Genomic DNA, 22,688 nt, shown 5'->3' on the forward strand with positions numbered 1-22,688 from the left:
CCTTCGTTACTATGAAAGATTAAAATGAGCCTGGAATATCCCTGTGAGGAGCTTTCAGAGAGCAAGCATGGCGGCCACGAGAAAGTTAGACTGTAAAGACTTACACGCTTATTTGAAAACCTTACACACGTCCATCCTCGACAGACTGTACAGCAACCCCGCAACTTGTTTGGCGGTCTTCAGGTATCTGCTAGGAATCGACTTTTCGTTCCAGACTAAATTTCAGCAGTCAAATGGACATAGATATGAAAGCGCAGTCTTGAAATTCACCGTATTAAACATAAACATTGTAAATAAACACTGACAAAATATACGGCGTATATTTTGTCAGTGTTTATTTACAATGTTTATGTTTGATATAAGTTGTAAATAAATCTCCGGTGCGTTCTAGTATACCTTATTCTAGTTAACGCTGTCACAATTGCCTGTAAGTTAAAGTGACATCGTTTTCATTGAACGTGTTTTAACTCTAACAGACACCATAAATATATTATTAATTGCCGACAAAAATACTATAACGACAGGACATTTTAAATAAAGTATAGAGTGACCATAATTCGTACATTAACAGGAGTTGGTTACTTGGTCACAGTACATTAACAGGTGTAACTACACCTGTGTACACCATTTGTTTTTGTCCATGGTTAATGATAGATTTATTAAATATTCCACACGGGCTCCACTGTGTAGGTCTGTGGGAGAATATATTCTATAGGGGCTCCCATTAACACTCTGTTTAATGTCAGAAGGTTTCCTGTTTTTTAAATTTATTAATAAGTATCAATCTCAATATGCTTTTGTGTTTATTCATGAAGGTATACACCAATTTATATTTACTGTGTGCTCGATTTTACTGTTTTAACCTCCATAAATGCAAAATATTAGGTTTGTCTTGTCCAGCAGATATTATTCAAGTAAATCATGTAGAACATAATGCAACAACAAAAAAAAGCGTAAAAAATCTGAATATTATATCAACTTATTTGTAATGTTTTAGTTAGGAACTAAGGAAGTAAATCTGATGCACTGTATGATCCTGTAATTATTCTTAAATTTCAACTTCAAGACAACAATAACTTTTATGTAAATTTTAGAAAACAAAATGGAAGGATGTTTTTGTGAATGAGTGTACAGCTTAACTAAGAATTATAGATAGTCAATCATATTTGACTCCCAGAAATGAATGCGTTTTACAGTATCACACTTTTCAGTTCATGACATTAATCAGTGTATCAACATTATATCATTTTTGATACTATACCATGTTTAATTTTTTATGCTTCCCTCGAGGGTTATGACTGACATAATTAAGTACTAATCAGGTCACAAACTACTGCATATATAATGACTACTTCTTGCATGCAAGATTAGATACTCATATCTAATATTGTTTGACTTCATAATGTTCACCTGGATAAGTAAATGTCCTGCCCACTTGAGTTAATTGTAAATATACAAAATGTGAAGCCCATTTCTGGTGTTCCCCTGCTGTGATATTGCTGGAATAACGCTAAAAGCAGAGTAAAACCCAACTCACTCACTCACTAATTTCAAATACTTTATGCTCCTGGTCATAGGCAGATCCAGGAGCTGTGTGTCTTTGTGTATGTGTGCAGTGGTGCGCTCCCCTCACATCCCCTTTGTCCTGAACGTTTATTAAAATGACCTTTGAAACTCTTGTGAAAACGAGTGAAAATTAACTGTGCACCCCTCCTTTCTCAAAACGCTGTATCTGCCCCTACTGGTAAACACATTATCATGATTATTGCTATCTACAGCATCTTCACTGAGTGTTCTTTGTTTATCTCAGAGAGTTGCCAGAGCTGGGACGCCACTATGTGATGAGAATTTTGTTTGTGGAGCAGCCAGTTTCCCAGTCTGTGGTTGGTCAGTGGATCTCAAACAAGCACCAGGAGTGAGTAGTTGTCTGGCATTCATTTCTGTTTGACAGGTTTTCTTTGTGAGTCTGATATCTGAGATGATGAAGAGGTATTTTGATATTGCAGTTTCATTTTCACGTTGAAGGTGTTTATCTGTAAAACAAGAAAATATATTGGTTGTGGCAGAGTTCCACTAAAAGATCTTAGTGCTAAGATGATTGTAACTCTCATACATAAACATGGACTTACAACAGTTGTAGTGCTCAGTAGTGGTGTTCCGATTAATTGAAATAATCGAAGATTGGTCCCAGTGGCCAAACGACCAAGCAATCGATCACATTTTCTCATAATTGAACACAAACGATTTGGGAACCGCTGTAATAGAGTTTGAAATACTTGATGATGGAACATATTTAGGACGTTGTCCGTGTTTAATTCTTAGAAAACTCACTTCACTTTCTGAAAAGTCATGACTGAATATTTCTTGAAAAATCTGGGAAGTTTATGTTACAATGCAACTGAATCATTTTACACTGGATGTGAAATTTGCAAATGTAATTTGTGCAGTTTCTAAATATAACAAAAAACAACAACAGAGAACCAACTGTTTTTTCTTTATACTTACCTGCAACTACAACCTGAATAGGAAAATCTGAAACATAACGCTAACCAATTTTTTTCGATGATTGGTCGTTGGTATTGAACCAATCATCAATTGTGAGATCTCAACCAATTCCCAACACTAGTGCTCAGATCTGCTTGTGTTATGGGCCTCTGGTGTTAAAATGGATTTTCTGTGCAATAATCAATGTACTTTGAAAGGCCGAAGGTTGATTAAATATATTCCCAAATGATTAAGTAATAGGTTTTTATGGCCTTAGATCCTTTCATATGCTGCTTTTGTTATTTTCAGAGAACATCGTTATGCAGTGAAGTCTCTGTCGGATCTGAGGGTGTGGCATGACCAGCCCCTCCCTTGGGGGATGCCAGGCTGGTTACTCAATCACACATTCCGGAAAAACATGAAGATTGCCTTGCTGGGAGGGTCGGTGTTTTCCTCCACAATGATTAGCATCATCGTGATTGCTTCTTTTGTTCTCGTCTTCTAAAGTCAGGCCACGATATTGCTGAAACATTGTTGAGTGCAGAGTTAAACAACAACCCACCAACTTCTAAAGTCTGTCATGGCATCATTCAGCAATATGGCGGCGGCCTGTAAATAATCAAGTCTGGACACAGCAATCCAGTGATCAAAAGCATGAGCATCAATCTATGCAATAGGGATATTATGTCAAGAAAGTCAGCGAGCCTGACCACCCGATGCCATTAGTCGCCTCTTACGACAAGGATGGGTTACTGAAGACCAATTCTAACCTGGATGTTCACAGGTTTCCTTTATTGGAAATGTTCCTGTCATGTAAACACAATCGTGGCATCACTCCAGATTGATGCTGTCCTCTTGGTGCCCATGCTTTATATGCATCCGACTCCATCTATTGCACATGTGTTGGCATTTTGCTCTGGCAATTTAAATGAGGGAGGATGTATTTTCAGGATCTTGTCCACTTCCAGATACCAAAAAAGGGGATTTAAACTCAGATAATGGGCCCAACACATAACCTTCTTCACGACTTCATTAATATTTGTTACATGTTCTGAAAACCTTTGACCGCCTCTGTGGTGTAGTGGTTAGAGCGTCCGCCCGGTTTGATCCCCGACCGCGTCATACCAAAAGACGTTAAATTATGGTACTTGTTGGTCCCTGCCTGGCGCTCGGTATTAATTGGTACAACGAGGACTGGTTGGCTCGGAGTCAGTATACTGTGTCTGAGTGTGGTATTCATGCTTCACTGCGGCATGGTATCTCAGTGAGCTAGCACTATAAAACCAGCTTCAGTCTGGGCTAGTACAAGCAGCCGCACATACACATACACACGCATGTACGTCGTCATATGAGCGAAATATTCTCAAGCACGACGTTAAACCCAATTTCACCTCACCTCACCTCTGAAAAACTTTTGTATTTTCAAAGTGTTGGTATATGTGAGATTAAACTATGTCCCTGAATGTCCAGTGGTGAAGCCTGGACTGGCGGAGGGCCACTGCCGCAGGACAAGCATGCCAAGGATGTCTCATTTCTGGATAAATACGCCTTGGAGAGATGGGAGGTAGGTTTTCTAGAGATGGGAGATATGAATATATTCACAGAAACAAGTTAATCATTTTTAGGTGTGTAATGTATTAACTCTGGATATTAAATAAGTCTTCAGGTTGTGCTGGTTAAGTTTTCGGTAGGTTGTCAAGACTGAAGTTCAGATTTTGGTTTGTTTGATTCCAGTGTGTGCTGCACTTTATGGTGGGGTCGTCGGAGGGGACAGACGGGGTCAGCAAAGATATCATCGATGTGCTGCTCCACAGTGGACTCATGAAAGAGTGAGTGGATAACTATAGACCGCAGGGTGGACAACTGCATGTATAAACCGGGGTACATCTGCGTAGGATTATTCCAGAAAAATGTCAGAGAGAATACTTAACAATCCTTTCCTGAGGGGCAGTGGGGTAGCCTAGTGGTTAAAGCGTTCGCTCGTCATGCTGAAGACCCGTGTTCGATTCCCCACATGGGTACATTTTGTGAAGCCATATGTAGTGTGCCCACCATGATATTGCTGGAATATTCCCAGCAGTAAGTCACAGGCTGTTCTGTTAGTAATGACTATGTGTCAGGTATAAAAGGTGTTTGTCATATCATTTGGACATTCAGGGAATGCAAGTTGTTGTATGCTGTATGGCCTTCAGCTGTTTTGTTGTCCCAGTCTTCATTCCACCCCTTCTTCCTGTTGCAGGGGAGTCGTCCGAGCCACTGCCATCCATTTCCCCGGCTGGCTTCCAGTTCTTGCTGCTTGATACGGGCTCCCAGGTGTGGTACTTCATGCTGCAGTACCTCGAGTCTGTGGAGGTACGTGTTGCCATGGTTACTGATTTAGGTGTGGTACTTCATGCTGCATTACCTCGAGTCCGTGGATTTATGTGTTGCCGTGGTTACCGTCCCAGGTGTGGTACTTCATGCTGCAGTACCTTGAGTCTGTCGCTTTATGTGTTGCCGTGGTTACTGTACCAGGTGTGGTACTTCATGCTGCAGTGGGGCGGTGGGGAAGCCTAGTGGTTATAGCGTTGGCTCGTCACGCCGAAGACCCGGGTTCCGAATCCCCACATGGGCACAATGTGTGAAGCCCATTTCTGGTGTCCCCCTCCGTGATGTTGCTGGAATATTGCTAAAAGCGTCGTAAAAACCAAATTCAGTCAGTCAGTCATGCTGCAGTACCTTGAGTCTGTGGAGGTACGTGCTGCCGTGGTTACTGTACCAGGTGTGGTACTTCATGCTGCAGTATCTCAAGTCCGTGGATTTATGTGTTGCAGTGGTTACTGTACCAGGTGTGGTACTTCATGCTGCAGTACTTCGTAGTCTGTGGAGGTATGTGTTGCCATGGTTACTGTCCTAGTACTTCATGCTGCAGTACCTCGAGTCCATGGAGGTATGTGTTGCCGTGGTTACTGTCCCAGGTGTGGTACTTCATGCTGTAGTACCTCAATTCCGTGGAGGTACGTGTTGCCGTGGTTACTGTACCAGGTGTGATACTTCATGCTGCAGTACTTTGTGATAGTGGAGGTATGTGTTGCTATGGTTACTGTACCAGTACATTAAGTTAGTGGAGGTATGTGTTGTCATGGTTACTGTTTTTCCTACATCAGTAAGTCTGGTTAAACCTACTCTTTGTACAACTAACAGTAGAATCTGACGTCCTGATTCAGCATTCAGCATTGTTGTGTTCAGTTTATTTTTGCCTTTTGAAACATGTTTATTGTTTTGATAGTATTGTATTGATCTGTTATCTGTTTCAGTCTCGAGGGATGGATCTTGTAGAGTGCTTATCATTTTTGTTCCAGTTAAGTTTCTCCACTCTAGGAAAGGTAAGATAAGTGTAAATACTCTTTTCCTGATTATTCTCACCTAGCAATATGATTAACCACGTGTGTTTCTGTATTGTCAATACCATGTCTCAGATTAGCTTTACCAGCAACATTTTCATTTATTTCACTACAGTTAAATATAAATCTATGGTAATACACCTGTTTACGTATGAAGATCATTTACAATACACAGTAATGAATGTCTGCCTCTCAGTTTGCTGAGGGCCCACTTAAAGCCTTGATTGACAGTATGGTGTAGAGGAGCTGGCCATTTTATGTAAACCATCTTTGCATTTGCAACTTTTCTTGTCAGCACTCAGATAGGATTGACGTCAATAGTGGTTGTGAAATAGATGATATGTTGTGCCATGTTACAGGACTACTGTACTGAGGGCATGAGTGAATCTCAGCTGAAATTCCTGCAGCACCTTCGAGAGTTTGGACTGGTTTACCAACGTAAGGTGAGCAGGACTATATGTACTCTTAATCAAATCACAACACATCTTTTCTATCTTTACATCATTACTTAGCACTGGAGCAGAGTTGCCTTACCTTGATATGCCAGTATATATCTAACTCAAACATAGCCTATGGTTTTATCACAGTGGTGTCCTGTGGAAACCCTGTTGTTCTATCGCAGAGGGAGTCATGTGGTTTTATTTCTGTTATTTTGTCACAGTGGGAGTCCAGTGGTTTTATTTCTGTTGTTTTATCACAGTGGGAGTCCTGTGGTTTTATTTCTGTTATTTTATCACAGTGGGAGTCCTGTGGTTTTATTTCTGTTGTTTTGTCACAGTGGGTGTCCTGTGGTTTTATTTCTGTTATTTTGTCACAGTGGGAGTCCTGTGGTTTTATTCCTGTTGTTTTGTCACAGTGGGATTCCTGTGGTTTTATTTCTGTTGTTTTGTCACATCACAGTGGGAGTCCTGAGTCCTGTATTTTCACAGTGGGAGTCCTGTGGTTTATTCCTGTTGTTTTGTCACAGTGGGAGTCCTGTGGTTTTATTTCTGTTGTTTCATCACAGTGGGAGTCCTGTGGTTTTATTTCTGTTGTTTTGTCACAGTCCTGTGGAGTCCTGTTGTGAGTCCTGTGGTTTTATTTCTGTTGTTTTGTCACAGTGGGAGTCCTGTGGTTTTACTTCTGTTGTCACAGTGGGAGTCCTGTGGTTTTATTTCATCACAGTGGGAGTCCTGTGGTTTTATTTCTGTTGTTTTGTCACAGTGGGAGTCCTGTGGTTTTATTTCTGTTGTTTTATCACAGTGGGAGTCCTGTGGTTTTATTTCTGTTGTTTCATCACAGTGGGAGTCCTGTGGTTTCTGTTGTTTTGTCACAGTGTCCTGTGGTTTTACTTTGTTGTTTGGGAGTCCTGTGGTTTTATTTCTGTTGTTTTGTCACAGTGGGAGTCCTGTGGTTTTATTTCTGTTGTTTCATCACAGTGGGAGTCCTGTGGTTTTATTTCTGTTGTTTTGTCACAGTGGGAGTCCTGTGGTTTTATTTCTGTTGTTTTATCACAGTGGGAGTCCTGTGGTTTTATTTCTGTTGTTTTGTCACAGTGGGAGTCCTGTGGTTTTATTTCTGTTGTTTTCACAGTGGGAGTCCTGTGGTTTTCACAGTTGGGAGTCCTGTGGTTTTATTTCTCACAGTGGGAGTCCTGTGGTTTTATTTCTGTTGTTTTCACAGTGGGAGTCCTGTGGTTTTATTTCTGTTGTTTTGTCACAGTGGGAGTGGGAGTCCTGTGGTTTTTATTTCTGTTGTTTTGTCACAGTGGGAGTCCTGTGGTTTTATTTCTGTTGTTTTGTCACAGTGGGAGTCCTGTGGTTTTATTTCTGTTGTTTTTTGTCACAGTGGGATTCCTGTGGTTTTATTTCTGTTGTTTTGTCACAGTGGGAGTCCTGTGGTTTTATTTCTGTTGTTTTTGTCACAGTGGGAGTCCTGTGGTTTTATTTCTGTTGTTTTGTCACAGTGGGATTCCTGTGGTTTTACTTCTGTTGTTTCATCACAGTGGGAGTCGTGTGGTTTTACTTCTGTTTTTTTGTCACAGTGGGAGTCCTGTGGTTTTACTTATGTTGTTTCATCACAGTGGGAGTCCTGTGGTTTTATTTCTGTTGTTTTGTCACAGTGGGAGTCCTGTGGTTTTATTTCTTTGGAGAGTTTGTTGTTGTAAAGAGACAATTGACAAAGGGATTAGGTTGTCACAGTTAGTGGCCTGACTGGTTATGTATTGTTATTCCCAGATTACATTGGGTTTGCTCATGCGATCAGCCACCTGTTTTCATAACTAGATCTTGATAAGGTTCATTCTTCCCTGATAGTGCTGGAATACTGCTGACTGACCTTTCAGTTGTTGTTTCACAGAGAAAATCTCAAAGATATTACCCCACTCGCCTAGCCATCAATATAGCATCGGGACTAACGACTTTCAACACTGACAGCCATTCATCTGGGTACCTGGTGGTCGAGACAAACTACAGAGTGTATGCTTATACAGGTACGCACATGCTGCAGGATCAGTCTTGTCAGCTTTGATTGAGTTTCTGGGTGTGTTATCATTGTACCCATTCTTGTAAGGTGGCCCAAGGTGGCTAACTTTCAATAACTTATTTTATGCTTTTCTCCTACATCAAGCTGTTATGACTGTCACACTGAAAACCAAACTAATTTTTGACCCTCCCATCAATTCACCCACTCACCCAACAACCAACCCACTCACTCACTCACTCACTCACGCACCACATTCTAGTCTTCATCCTTCTATAATTCCAGATTCTCCTCTACAGACAGCACTGTTGGCGTTATTCTGTCAAATGTTATACAGGTTAGTTGTTTCAAGTGTCATACAAACAGGTACACTCTAATGACAACCTGTAACATACAGGTAAGTTCCATCAAGTGTCATACAGACAGGTACACTCTAATGTCATACAGGTAAGTTCCATCAAATGTCATACATACAGGTACACTCTAATGTCATACAGGTAAGTTCCATCAAATGTCATACATACAGGTACATTCTATTGTCATACAGGTAAGTTCCATCAAGTGTCATACATACAGGTACACTCTAATGTCATACAGGTAAGTTCCATCAAATGTCATACATACAGGTACATTCTATTGTCATACAGGTAAGTTCCATCAAGTGTCATACAGTCAGGGGGCGGTGGGGTAGCCTAGTGGTTAAAGCGTCCGCTCGTCACGCCGAAGACCCGGGTTCGAATCCCCACATGGGTACAATGTGTGAAGCCCATTTCTGGTGTCCCCCGCCGTGATGTTGCTGGAATATTGCTAAAAGCGGCGTAAAACCAAACTCAGTCAGTCAGTCAGTCATACAGTCAGGCACAATCTATTGTCATACAGGTAAGTTCCATCAAATGTCATACATACAGGTACATTCTATTGTCATACAGGTAAGTTCCATCAAGTGTCATACAGTCAGGCACAATCTATTGTCATACAGGTAAGTTCCATCAAATGTCATACAGTCAGGTACATTCTATTGTCATACAGGTAAGTTCCATCAAGTGTCATACAGTCAGGTACATTCTATTGTCATACAGGTAAGTTCCATCAAATGTCATACATACAGGTACATTCTATTGTCATACAGGTAAGTTCCATCAAGTGTCATACAGTCAGGTACATTCTATTGTCATACAGGTAAGTTCCATCAAGTGTCATACAGTCAGGTACATTCTATTGTCATACAGGTAAGTTCCATCAAGTGTCTTACAGTCAGGTACACTCTAATGTCATACAGGTAAGTTCCATCAAGTGTCATACATACAGGTACATTCTATTGTCATACAGGTAAGTTCCATCAAGTGTCATACAGTCAGGTACACTCTAATGTCATACAGGTAAGTTCCACCAAATGTCATACAGTCAGGTACATTCTAATGTCATACAGGTAAGTTTCGTCAAAAAAGTGTTTTTCAAGGCGTTATTCTGCGGATGTTTAAGCTCACTAGATGTCACACTTTCTGTTATCAGATTCCCCAATATGGCCGTAGCCAACTTGTCCCGAGACAGTGTCAGAGCAGCTCTGATGAGGGGAATAACAGCCGAGCAGGTAAACACTTCACATGTGAAGCCTTCACTTTCTGGAACACCTTACTCTGTTATGTCATAGTCACATAGTCTTGTTTGGGATATCAGTCACACTATATATTTCAGATTTTCAACCGACGTCCTCCTTTTTGTATAGTGTGATTACCAACCAAAACAGGATTAAAAAGAAGCCCCAGGTTCGATTCCCCACATGGGTAAAATGTGTGAAATCATTTCTGGTGTCTCCTGCTGTGATATTGCTGGAATATTGCTAAAATCGGCATAAAACCAAACTCACTCACTCGCTCTTCCTCCAGCCCTCTCACCCAGTTGGACATTCTGTGAGTTCAATGTGACAAGCCACTGTGATACAGATGCTGTGTGGACCCGTGAAGATCCGGGTTACAATTGATCTTCAGTAACCCATGCTTGTTGTAAGAGGCGACTAACGGGATCTGGGTTGACACAAGTCATTGTTTCCCAATTGCGTAGATCTATGTTCATGCTTTTGATCCCTGGATTGTCTGGTCCAGACTTGATTATTTACAGACTGCCACCATATAGCTGGAATATTGCTGAGTGGTGCGTAAAACTAAATTTACTCACTCACTGAGATGCTGTGTGGCTTTCTGTGGTGTAAAACTACAGTCATTCTCTGTCACAGTCAGGTAGTAACTCAACTGTTGTATTTGTTTTCAGATAATCAACTTTCTACGCAGCCATGCTCATCCTGAGATGATGAAAACAGTAAGTAATATTACAGCCTGAGTCGTCCAAGGAAATGATCAGAAAGCTCCCATTCTACTGAATACCATTGTAGTTTGCATCGTAATGATTAAAACTCAGCACCTTTTCAGTGGACCATGTCGCAAGTATTTCACTCCACTAGTGGTGGTCCGATTAATTGAAATAATCGAAGATTGGTCGCAGTGACTAAACGACCAAGCAATCGATCATGTTTTCTCATAATCGAACACAAACAATTCTGGAACACTTGTTGGCTTTCACACGGTTGGTTTTGTCTGTTACATTTCATGAGCACTACAAGCTCGTCCAAGTCATGATTGATTCTTTTTTATATATTCCTCCTTGGGGTACTTATAAGCATTTAAATGTCCATTTAAATTCCCTACGACAGTTGTAACAATATTTGAATAAAAATATTTACAAAACAAAAACTACGTTTTGTCTTGTGAGACCACCCTTACAGGGCCCTCCGGCCCCCTACAGCCAAGAGCAGGTAACTCTAGACCGTAACCTCGTACCTCACTTTCCATGCTGTCGTTTCCCGACAAGACGTGGGTCCATTTCAAGAAGGTTTCTTTTCCCTGCGCAAAATTATGAGTGTTTCAGAAACAGCAACTGTATGTATGGTTCTCTTTTTTCCCTGCATGGGCGATTTGGAGGCTTGTTCTGAACTTTTCATTCATAATTTCTAGTTGTAACTTGGTACCTGTCGCGATTCGGCTCGCCCGGTGCGTGTCAAGATGGCGGACAGGTCCCTTCGCTAGCCTCCCTGTTCATTGGTTTCCCGTGTGGTTTTTCAATGTTACAGGTGGTTATAGTAATTTTTATTTATATGTTGTTACATGTAGGGCGTTTCCGCTGCTAGCATTTTCTATCTTACGCTAAAAGTCGTAATTGTTAGTTATGTTGCAGTGCGTATTATGGTTATTGTCAACTGTATGCTACGTTGTCGCATTAGTTGTGTCGCCCATGCGTGTTTTTTCATATATGTATGTGTGTATGGGGTTGAGTGCTGCACAGGTTTTTAACTTGTTGCAGTTTAAGTCCTGTACTTCGTGCCTCGCTGCCATTCCCGTCAGGGACACGCACGAGGTGTGTTTACGTTGCCTTATACAAACTGATCATGAGGAAGAGGGGTGTCCGGCGTGTGCCATTTTCACGCCTCAAACCATTACGGCACGACGGGTGGACCGGCTGTTTTACAGCAACCTGCTTCGGGTGGGGGTGATATCTGGGCTCAGGATCCCCCGTCCAAGCGTTCACACAAAAAAAAGGGGTCTACGGGAGCCGCTTCCCATACGGAGCCGGCTCCCAAAAGAGCTAAGGTTTCCAAGGAGGCTTCGTTGGAGAAAACTAATACATCTATATCTCAACCTGCTCCTGTCTCTGCCACCCCCCCTGTTGTGTCGGCACCCGTTGTACCTGTTGACTCTTTAACGGCTTTGTTTCAGGAACAGATGTCGTCAGTGAAATCTCTGATCGATACGGCGTTGGCTGGGTTCCGTAAGGAGCTCAGCGCGCCGGTCGTCGGGGGTGGATCTGACACATCTGGGGGGGTTGGCTGCGGCCCGAGCTTCGGCTCGGAGAACGCGCCTCCCCCCGGGCAGCTTGATCCCGTCTTCGGCCGTGGGGATAGCGCGCCCTCGGCACCTGGTGGCGGCCTAGCTTCACGCTCAGGTCCGTCACAGGTGCCTGGCGCCGGCGATGCAGGGTTACCCCTGTCTTCGCCTGGTGCCCTGACTGGCGGTCGCCTAGGTGCCGACCAGCTCGGGGATACCTCGGCGCCTGGCAGCCAGTCTGGGTTGCCCGGGAAGCCTGTTGTGGCAGGTTCCTCTCGGGCGCCTCGGCGACCTGGTGTGGATTCCACCCGGCAGGGCGACTCGTTTCCTCTGGCGCCTCTTGACCTTTATAGTCTTTTTGGTTCAGCCTCTGGCGTATCCTCGGCGGTCTCTCAGGAGTATGAGAGTACGGCGGCCGAGGATTGTGCCGAGGTGGATATGGAGGATGGTGAAGGGAGGGAGGAGTCGGAGGCGGGAGTTCCGTACTCCTTTGGCTCGTCTCTGCGGCAGGTTCGGGATAAGATCGCCGAAGCCCTGCCTCAGGTGGCCGTTACCGTACAGGCGCCCGACCCCGCGGAGTTTCGGCTCCCGGGGGAGGCTTTTGCGCCTTGCCGGGTCGCCGAGGCACGCCTCCGCATTCTGCCATCACTGGTGAGTGAGGTGGTCAATCCTCTCTTGACTGGTGCCCGCACGCGTTTTGATTTGCCCAACGTCGGCAAGCGGTACCTGTTGGGAGAGGAGGCGCTGTTCGAGCCGCCAGTGGTGGATGAGTGCGTCTTTGCGTCCGTCACACTAGGGGGGTCGTCCTCGTCTTCCCTGGCCTCGGCCAGGCAGGGCAGGCGCCTCCCCCCTTTTCCTACTAATTCACTTACGCTGAAGTCTGCGTACCGGTCCTTCAAGGAGTGCTACCGGTGCGCAGCCCAGCAATTAAAAGTGGCAGTCCACTCGGCCTACCTGTCTGCTCTGCAGGGACAGCTGGTGGCTCAGAGCGCTTGTGACGCCGACTTGTCGGCGTCGGTGCTCGCGCGGCAGCTCACGGGTGTACACTCTCATCTGGCTCGGGATAGCATTCGGTGCTCTGCCAGCCAGATGATGGGTGCCGTGATGGGCTTGCGCCGCCTGTGGTTGTCCGTGGCGCGGTATTCTCCGGCCACGCAACAGGCGCTCCTGTCATTGCCTTATACCATGGGGTCCTCCCTGTTCCCTGGAGGCTGTTTCTACCTTCAAAGACTCTAAGCCTTTGTTGGAGCAGCCCTCCGCTCCTCGCCACCGGCCTTCCCCGCTCGCTTCCGCTTATCCTTCTGCCCCGGCGAAGGAAGCTGCAAAGTGGACTGCCCCTTTGCAGTCCAAGCGGAGCAGGCGCGCAAGAGGCAAGGGCAGGCCTGCTCAAGCGCAGCAGCCTTTTCGGGGCAGGGGGAAGCCAGTCCCGGCTTCCCGCTGATTCCTTCTCCAGAGCCCAAGCGGAGACTTGCCGACTGTGGGGCCGCACTGCCTCATGCCACACGTCCCTGTCGGCGGCCGGTTGTCCCTATTCCTCCGGGAGTGGGAGGCAGCCACCTCAAATCCCTGGGTCCTGTCCACGCTCAGGGATGGCCATTTGCCACAGTGGAGGCGAGATCCTCCGTCCTTCTCCGGGGTTCGGCACACGCCTGTGCCGGCCTCCCGCGACAAGGCGGACGCGCTCCGTGCCGAAGTTCAGTCCTTATCGAACAAGGCAGCCATCGAGGTGGTTCCTGTGGGTCAGCAAGGAGAGGGGTTTTATTCCACCTACTTCCTAGTGACCAAAAAGGACGGAGGGTTCCGACCCATTCTGAATCTCAGAGGGTTGAACCAGTTACTGGAGGTGCCGTCTTTCAGGATGGAGACACTCAGGTCAGTGATCTCCTCCGTCGAGACAGGGGATTGGCTTACGTCAATCGATCTCAAAGACTTATACCTCCATGTTCCAATGCACCCCGAGTTCAAGAAGTACCTCCGGTTCTCCTTCGACGGGACGTGCTACCAGTTTCGTGTGCTCCCCTTCGGCATCTCCACGGCGCCAAGGGTGTTCACCAAACTTATGCTAATCCCAGCTCAGTTAGCCAGGTCTCAGGGCAGGTGTTGTCACCCGTACCTGGACGATTGCCTTCTCAGGGCCTTAGGTCCTCAGTTAAGCAGAGCCTCCACACTGTGTGTGATGGATACTCTGGTGTCACTGGGCTGGATTATCAACCTCAAGAAATCAGACCTCGTTCCGACGCAGGAATTTCTAGGGATTGTTTCCCTTGCTCCGGACCGCATCGTCAAAGTCCAGAGGACTGTGTTACAGTTCCTCCAGTCGCCCAATGCGTCGGCCTGAACATGGCTTCGGTTGCTAGGCAACATGGCGGCGACAGTGGACGTGGTTTGGCGTGCGTGTCTGAGGATGCGACCAGTTCAGCAAGTGTTAGCTCAGCTGTGGTCCCACTCGCAGAGCTACGAGATTATTCTCACGACGCCCGAGTGGTTAATTCCTCACTTGTGATGGTGGACGGACGTCGGGAATTTGTCCAGGGGGATCCCCCTAGACACCCCGACACCTTCCCTCTCAGTTCAGACGGACGCCTCCCTCACAGGTTGGGGGTCCTGGCGAGCACTCAGCCTCCGGCCTCTGTTCTGAGCGGGAAGTCAGCCTCCACATCAATGTGTTAGAACTGAGAGCAGTCCGCAGGGTGTTTCAGTGCTTCCGGGTGTTGGTTCAGGGCCGTGTGGTTCATCTAGAAATGAACAATCAAACGGCCATGTCTTACATTCTCAAGCAAGGCGGCACAGTGTCTCCGTCGCTCCTTCAGGAGGCGTGGCAGTTTCTACTTCGGTGCGATCAGTTCAACATTCGGGTTTTGCCTGTTTATCTCCCGGGGGTAGACATCGTCCGTGCAGATGCACTCTCACGGCGTATACTAGCCCCACACGAGTGGATGCTCGACCGGGAGATATTCGGGATTATCTCCCAGTTGTTCGGTCGTTTCCAGGTGGATCTGTTTTGCGCCTGGGGTGACGAACCAGATTCCTGTGTTTTGCTCTCGGATTCCGGATCCGGGAGCGTTTGCCAACGACGCCTTTCAGCTCGATTGGACGGACAGGGTACTGTGGGCGTTCCCCATACCACTGATTTCCAGGGTCCTGTCACAGCTGACCGCACAACCAGCTCGGCTACTTGTGCTTCTGGCACCCCTTTGGTCGGCACAACGCTGGTTTCCGGTAATTCTCAGGTTTCTGGCTCAGCCTCCTGTTCTATTACCTTTTCGACCGGACCTCCTATCCCAGAACGGAGCGCCCCACCCGAATCCCAGGATTCAGTGGGTGGCTTGGCCGCTGTCAGGGATCGCCCGCGGTGAGCGAATTCTGCACCAGTTGCAGACACAATTCTGGCTTCATGGAGGATTCGACAAACGCTCAATATGAGGATAGATGGGCCTGTTATTCGCGCTGGTGTGTCAACAGGGGGATTCTTGATCCCTTTTCTACAGATTTAGTCTCTGTTTTAGAATTCCTCCAGTCTCGGTTGGATGCCGGTCTAGCGGCTTCAACTGTTTGAGGATATTCTACGACTATTTCTGCGTTTCATTTTCTGTTGACGGTGCTCTCTTGGGGCAGCACCCTCTTGTGCAGCGCTTTTTAGCAGGCGTGGACAGAATCCGTCCGGTTGTCCGGCGGATTAGTCCCCCGTGGGACTTGTCAATCGTTCTTGATTGGCTGTCCGGTCCACTGTTTCACAATCTGTCGGCTCTTTCACTCCAGCTGTTGACGTGGAAGACGGTGTTTCTTGTGGCGGTGACTTCAGGCAGGCGGGTTGGCGATATTCACGCAATGTCGGCCGATCCCGCGCTTACTGTTTTTCACAAAGACAGAGTTAGCATACGGCTGCCTGATACTTATCGTCCTAAGAAGGATAGTCCCTTCCATGTGATGGCGCCTATTGAGCTCCCAGCTTTCACTCAGCCTTCCCTGTCCGGGTACCTTCTACGACGTGCTCACGCCTTAGATGTCCGTGAAGACACTTAAGGCTTATATCAAACTTAACAAGGGTACCCGTATAAGGGTAACCAATTGTTTTGTTGTTATGGCAGGGTTCAGGCTGGTCTTCCGGCGACCAAGCCAACCATTTCTCGGTGGCTTGTCTCTGCCATACATATGAGCTATACTCAAACAGGGCGTATCCCACCTGTAGGGTTGAAAGCTCATTCGGTTAGGGCAGTTGCTACATCAAAAGCTTACGCTGCAGCCCTGCCCATTGAGGAGATCTGCTCACGGGCTATTTGGAGCCGTCCGAAAGTGCGCTCATCCATCATTACCAACTTGACAGACTCTCCAGTGAACGTGTTCGGTTCGGTCAGTCAGTTTCTTCCAGTGGGCATGGTTCCACCTCTCTAGTCGATTGAGCTTTCGAGGATTTTATTATGTGAACCATTCTAGGCCAAATTTTAACACTGGTGTTGGGTTTTAAAATCTTGTTTACATATTCCCTTGGTGACGGGTTTTATGTGGTGATGGTTTTTATTCCCATGTCTTTTGCATTCTGCTCTAGACTTAACTGGCCTTGGAAACTTTGCTGAATACATATATTAAGGCATTTCGTTTCTGGTGGCTTATCCCCCCTTATCTTCGCCTCCGAAAGTGATTACGGGAGGGAGGGAGGGTTTGTCTCGTTGGTTTGCATTAGCTGGAGGCTTAAGCTGGGCAATTTACATATGCTCGACCCTGACCCTGGCTCATGCCCCCACCTAATTGGCTATGGTGGACACGTGACCGGGTAAGTGAGCTTTTTTCTGCTATATTTAGCTTGGGAAATTCCACTTCTTGTCGGGGTGTTTTCTGCAGACAGAATGCCAGCTCCTTAGCTCCGTCTTTAGGAGTCTGTCTTATGCTTATAAGTACTCCCCAAGGAGGAATATATAAAAAGAATCGAACTAACCTGTAGAGGTTTCAGATTCTTTGAATATATTCCTCCTTGGGGTACGCCCGCCCACCTCCCCACATTCTGTCTGACGTCGTTCAGCATGGAAAGTGAGGTACGAGGTTACGGTCTAGAGTTACCTGCTCTTGGCTGTAGGGGGCCCTGTAAGGGTGGTCTCACAAGTCAAAACGTAGTTTTTGTTTTGTAAATATTTTTATTCAAATATTGTTACAACTGTCGTAGGGAATTTAAATGGACATTTAAATGCTTATAAGTACCCCAAGGAGGAATATATTCAAAGAATCTGAAACCTCTACAGGTTAGTTCGAATTTATCTTAAAGACCCCCAAAAGATTTATGTTCCTAACATCTTTTAAAGTTGAGCAATTTGCAAAAAAACCCAAAAAACCCCCAAAGAACTACATGTTTTTTCTATATGTTTTTGTGCAAACAAACATAACCAGAAAATCTGATAAATGACACTAACCAATTATTTTCGATGATTGATCGGTCGTAATGAACCAATCATCAATTATGAGATTTAACCAATTCCCAACACTACACTCCACCAACCCCTGTGATCATCTAGTGTTTCTATACAGTTGTCTCCCCTGCAGTGCCAATGTGTTATTATAGAATTGTTTTCCCCCACAGAGCCCCGTGATCCCCCTAACTGTGTGCGACCAGGTGCGACTCTGGGAGCTGGAGAGAGACCGCTTCAAGTTTTCAGATGGCGTCATGTACAACCAATTCCTGTCTCAAAATGACTTTGAGCTTCTCAGGGACTATGCACAAGTGAGTTATCTGCCCCTTGCTTAACAAACTTGAATGGTAATGTTTTACTTGGTTCAATGTCTTCATATGCCTGCAATGTAACAGATTTGCTGTGAACAATTTCTCTTTATTTATTTAGTTTAGTATCCAGAAGTCATTGATGAAACTGTTCCTAATTGCGCAGATCGATGCTCATGCTGTTGATCACTGGATTGTCTGGTCCAGACTCGATTATTTACAGACCTCCGCCATATAGCTGGAAAATTGCTGTGTGCGGCGTGAAACTAAACTCACTCACTCACTCATTGATGAAAAGACAGGAAAGATATCCATTTTGGACAGGACTAAACCACAAAACACAATGATGATGAATCATGGCTTACTGACCCTCTCAATCAAACGTTCTTGAATTTCTCTGAATTTGTCTGATGGGAACAGACAAATTAGGGAGCAGTGTTAGGTTTTGAAGCACATGTTATTTATCAGAATTGTGGTCGTACAAGAAAAGTCATTTTGAATTTGGTGCTGATGTATAATACACACTATGTAAGTACAATAATTTTAAAGCCTGTTTCATTCATCTCACAGGGTGGAGTGGTAGCTAAGTGGTTCAAGTGTTCATCTCACAGGGTGGAGGGGTAGCTAAGTGGTTCAAGTGTTCATCTCACGGGGCGGAGGGGTAGCTAAGTGGTTCAAGTGTTCATCTCACGGGGTGGAGGGGTAGCTAAGTGGTTCAAGTGTTCATCTCAGGGTGGAGGGGGGAGGAGTTCAGCTAAGTGGTTCAAGTGTTCATCTCATGGGGTGGAGGGGTAGCTAAGTGGTTCAAGTGTTCATCTCACATGGGGTGGAGGGGTAGCTAAGTGGTTCAAGTGTTCATCTCACGGGGTGGAGGGGTAGCTAAGTGGTTCAAGTGTTCATCTCACGGGGTGGAGGGGTAGCTAAGTGGTTCAAGTGTTCATCTCACAGGGGAGGGGTAGGGGTTCAAGTGTTCATCTCATAAGGGTAGGTAAGTGGTTCAAGTGTTCATCTCACGGGGTGGAGGGGTAGCTAAGTGGTTCAAGTGTTCATCTCACAGGGTGGAGGGGTAGCTAAGTGGTTCAAGTGTTCATCTCACGGGGTGGAGGGGTAGCTAAGTGGTTCAAGTGTTCATCTCACGGGGTGGAGGGGTAGCTAAGTGGTTCAAGTGTTCATCTCACGGGGTGGAGGGGTAGCTAAGTGGTTCAAGTGTTCATCTCACGGGGAGAGGGGTAGCTGAGTGGTTCAAGGTTCATCTCACGGGTGGGAGGGTAGCTAAGTGGTTCAAGTGTTCATCTCATGGGGTGGAGGGGTAGCTAAGTGGTTCAAGTGTTCATCTCACAGGGTGGAGGGGTAGCTAAGTGGTTCAAGTGTTCATCTCACGGGGCGGAGGGTAGCTAAGTGGTTCAAGTGTTCATCTCACGGGGGGCGGGTTCAGAGGGTAGCTAGGAGTGGTTCAAGTGTTCATCACGGGGTGGAGGGGTAGCTGAGTGGTTCAAGTGTTCATCTCACGGGCGGAGGGGTAGCCAAGTGGTTCAAGTGTTCATCTCCACGGGCCGGAGGGGTAGCTGAGTGGTTCAAGTGTTCATCTCACAGGGTGGAGGGTAGCTTAGTGGTTCAAGTGTTCATCTCACGGGGGGAGGGGTAGCTGAGTGGTTCAAGTGTTCATCTCCACAGGGGTGGAGGGGTAGCTAAGTGGTTCAAGTGTTCATCTCACGGGGTGGAGGGGTAGCTAAGTGGTTCAAGTGTTCATCTCACATGGGGGTGGAGGGTAGCTAAGTGGTTCAAGTGTTCATCTCCACGGGTGGAGGGGTAGCTAAGTGGTTCAAGTGTTCATCTCACGGGGGGAGGGGTAGCTAAGTGGTTCAAGTGTTCATCTCATGGGGTGGAGGGTAGCTGAGTGGTTCAAGTGTTCATCTCATGGGGTGGAGGGGTAGCAGTGGTTCAAGTGGAGGGGTGGAGCTAAGTGGTTCAAGTGTTCATCTCACGGGGTGGAGGGGTAGCTAAAGTGGTTCAAGTGTTGTTCATCTCACGGGGTGGAGGGGTAGCTAAGTGGTTCAAGTGTTCATCTCACGGGGAGGAGGTAGCTAAGTGGTTCAAGTTCATCTCACGGAGGAGGGGTAGCTGGAGTGGTTCAAGTGTTCATCTCACTAGCCAGTGGTTCAAGTGTTCATCTCACGGGTGGACGGGGTGGAGGGGTAGCTAAGTGGTTCAAGTGTTCATCCCACGGGTGGGAGGGGTAGCTCAAGTCAAGTGTTCATCTCACGGGGTGGAGGGGTAGCTAGTGGTTCAAGCTGTTCATCTGGGCGGGGTGGGGGAGGGGTAGCTAAGTGGTTCAAGTGTTCATCTCTCAGGGGGTAGCTGAGTGGTTCAAGGTTCATCTCACTGCAGGAGGGGTAGCTAAGTGGTTCAAGTGTTCATCTCCACGGGTGGAGGGGTAGCTAAGTGGTTCAAGTGTTCATCTCTAGGGTGGAGGCGGGGGTAGCTAAGTGGTTCAAGTGTTCATCTCACGGGGTGGAGGGGTAGCCAATCTCAAGTGTTCATCCCATGGGTGGAGGGGTAGCTAAGTGGTTCAAGTGTTCATCTCACGGGATGGAGGGGTAGCTAAGTGGTTCAAGTGTTCATCTCACGGGGTGGAGGGGTAGCTGAGTGGTTCAAGTGTTCATCTCACGGGGTGGAGGGATGCTAAGTGGTTCAAGTGTTCATCTCACGGGTGGAGGGTAGCTAAGTGGTTCAAGTGTTCATCTCACGGGAGGAGGGGTAGCTAAGTGGTTCAAGTGTTCATCTCCACGGGGGGTGGAGTGGTAGGTAAGTGGTTCAAGTGTTCATCTCATGGGGTGGAGTGGTAGCTAAGTGGTTCAAGTGTTCATCTCACGGGGTGGAGGGGTAGCTAAGTGGTTCAAATGTTCAACTCACGGGGCGGAGGGGTAGCTAAGTGGTTCAAGTGTTCATCTCACGGGGTGGAGGGGTAGCTAAGTGGTTCAAGTGTTCATCTCATGGGGTGGAGGGGTAGCTGAGTGTTTCAAGTGTTCATCTCACAGGGTGGAGGGGAAGCTGAGTGGTTCAAGTGTTCATCTCACGGGGTGGAGGGGTAGCTGAGTGGTTCAAGTGTTCATCTCAAGGGGTGGAGGGGTAGCTAAGTGGTTCAAGTGTTCATCTCACGGGGTGGAGGGGTAGCTAAGTGGTTCAAGTGTTCATCTCACGGGGCGGAGGGGTAGCTAAGTGGTTCAAGTGTTCATCTCACGGGGTGGAGGGGTAGCTAAGTGGTTCAAGTGTTCATCTCATGGGGTGGAGGGGTAGCTAAGTGGTTCAAGTGTTCATCTCACGGGGTGGAGGGGTAGCTAAGTGGTTCAAGTGTTCATCTCACGGGGTGGAGGGGAAGCTAAGTGGTTCAAGTGTTCATCTCACGGGGCGGAGGGGTAGCTAAGTGGTTCAAGTGTTCATCTGACGGGGCGGAGGGGTAGCTAAGTGGTTCAAGTGTTCATCTCACGGGGCGAAGGGGTAGCTGAGTGGTTCAAGTGTTCATCTCATGGGGTGGAGGGGTAGCTGAGTGGTTCAAGTGTTCATCTCATGGGGTGGAGGGGTAGCTAAGTGGTTCAAGTGTTCATCTCACGGGGTGGAGGGGAAGCTAAGTGGTTCAAGTGTTCATCTCACGGGGTGGAGGGGTAGCAAAGTGGTTCAAGTGTTCATCTCACAGGGTGGAGGGGTAGCTAAGTGGTTCAAGTGTTCATCTCACGGGGCGGAGGGGTAGCTAAGTGGCACAAGTGTTCAACTCCTCACTCCAAATTAGGTCAGTGTTGTAAGAGATGAATATTTGTTTCAGGATCTGAACGTCCTAGTTTGGGATAACCCAAGTAAAAGAGTTATGATCGTCTCACGGGGAGGGCACGACGATGTAAAACGATTCTGGAAGAGGCAGAAGCAATCTTGACCCTTCTCCTGTCAGGACATTGTTTACATCACCTTTGAAACAGAGAACATTGAAGGATGGCAGCAGAGCTGACTGTCCCATGAGGAGTCAGCAAAGGTTAGACGAAGTCCCCAATCCAAGAGGTGACATAACTGGAGATCAGACTCAACTGGCCCTTCTCCCAGCTGCATAAAGTGGCGCTAAAACCAACTGTGTCAGACTTCCTGTTGGATTACAGGGTTCAAATACCATTATTAGTCAGTCCGATTCTCGGGTGACTTTGGCAGGTGTGACAAGCTTGTGATTAGTGAGCTACAGGACTTCCATCGGAACAAGTAGAGTACTCTACCGTGTCCACATATGTGATGTTTTGTTTGTTGAATGCAGTGAGTGCATTCAGTACTGTGTACATTATGTAAATATATTTGTTGTACATATTGTAATAAAGGATAAACTATGAACTTCTGTTGCTTGTACTTGTTAACATTCTTCATGGTTTGACATCTCATTGCTCCTCACCCAATGCCAGATACACATTAACCAATGCCTTACCTCTCAAGTTCAGTTTTAACCCGGGTCGTCACTGTATTTTACTGCACACCTATTTATATTGCAGATATGGATGCATGCTCGCATTAGCGCATTAGCTTGAATCGGCAAAAAGACCACAGTTAGACATTTATCAACCTTGTTCATTTTTCTTTTTCACATTTGTTGTGGCACCAGACAACAAAAAATATAGTTATTTTTCAAGTAATTCCCAATTCGAAATATATTGCAAATACCCAGATATTGACGTCCTACATCGTTTCTTCGAGATTCTAAGTAGCGGTTGGTAATTGGTACATGTAATGCCAGTAGTTTGGCAATTC

General features: G+C 46.3%; 1 protein-coding gene across 1 annotated transcript; it reads left to right on the plus strand.

Annotated features, from left to right (window-relative positions):
* The first annotated feature begins 61 nt into the window (after positions 1-61).
* Positions 62-22,277, plus strand: LOC124267871 (general transcription factor IIH subunit 4-like). Its single transcript, XM_046702859.1, has 14 exons — positions 62-183; positions 1,811-1,915; positions 2,794-2,925; positions 3,955-4,048; positions 4,219-4,313; positions 4,725-4,836; positions 5,781-5,849; positions 6,227-6,310; positions 8,205-8,337; positions 8,613-8,664; positions 9,840-9,918; positions 10,596-10,643; positions 17,772-17,912; positions 21,730-22,277. Exons 1-14 carry the CDS (start codon positions 68-70, stop codon positions 21,835-21,837), a joined length of 1,368 nt encoding a protein of 455 aa, XP_046558815.1. The 5' UTR covers positions 62-67; the 3' UTR covers positions 21,838-22,277.
* The last annotated feature ends 411 nt before the right edge of the window (positions 22,278-22,688 follow it).

The sequence above is a fragment of the Haliotis rubra genome, unplaced genomic scaffold (genome assembly GCF_003918875.1).
Source record: "Haliotis rubra isolate DU_JTF1 unplaced genomic scaffold, ASM391887v1 Scf1342, whole genome shotgun sequence".
NCBI classification, from domain to species: domain Eukaryota; kingdom Metazoa; phylum Mollusca; class Gastropoda; order Lepetellida; family Haliotidae; genus Haliotis; species Haliotis rubra.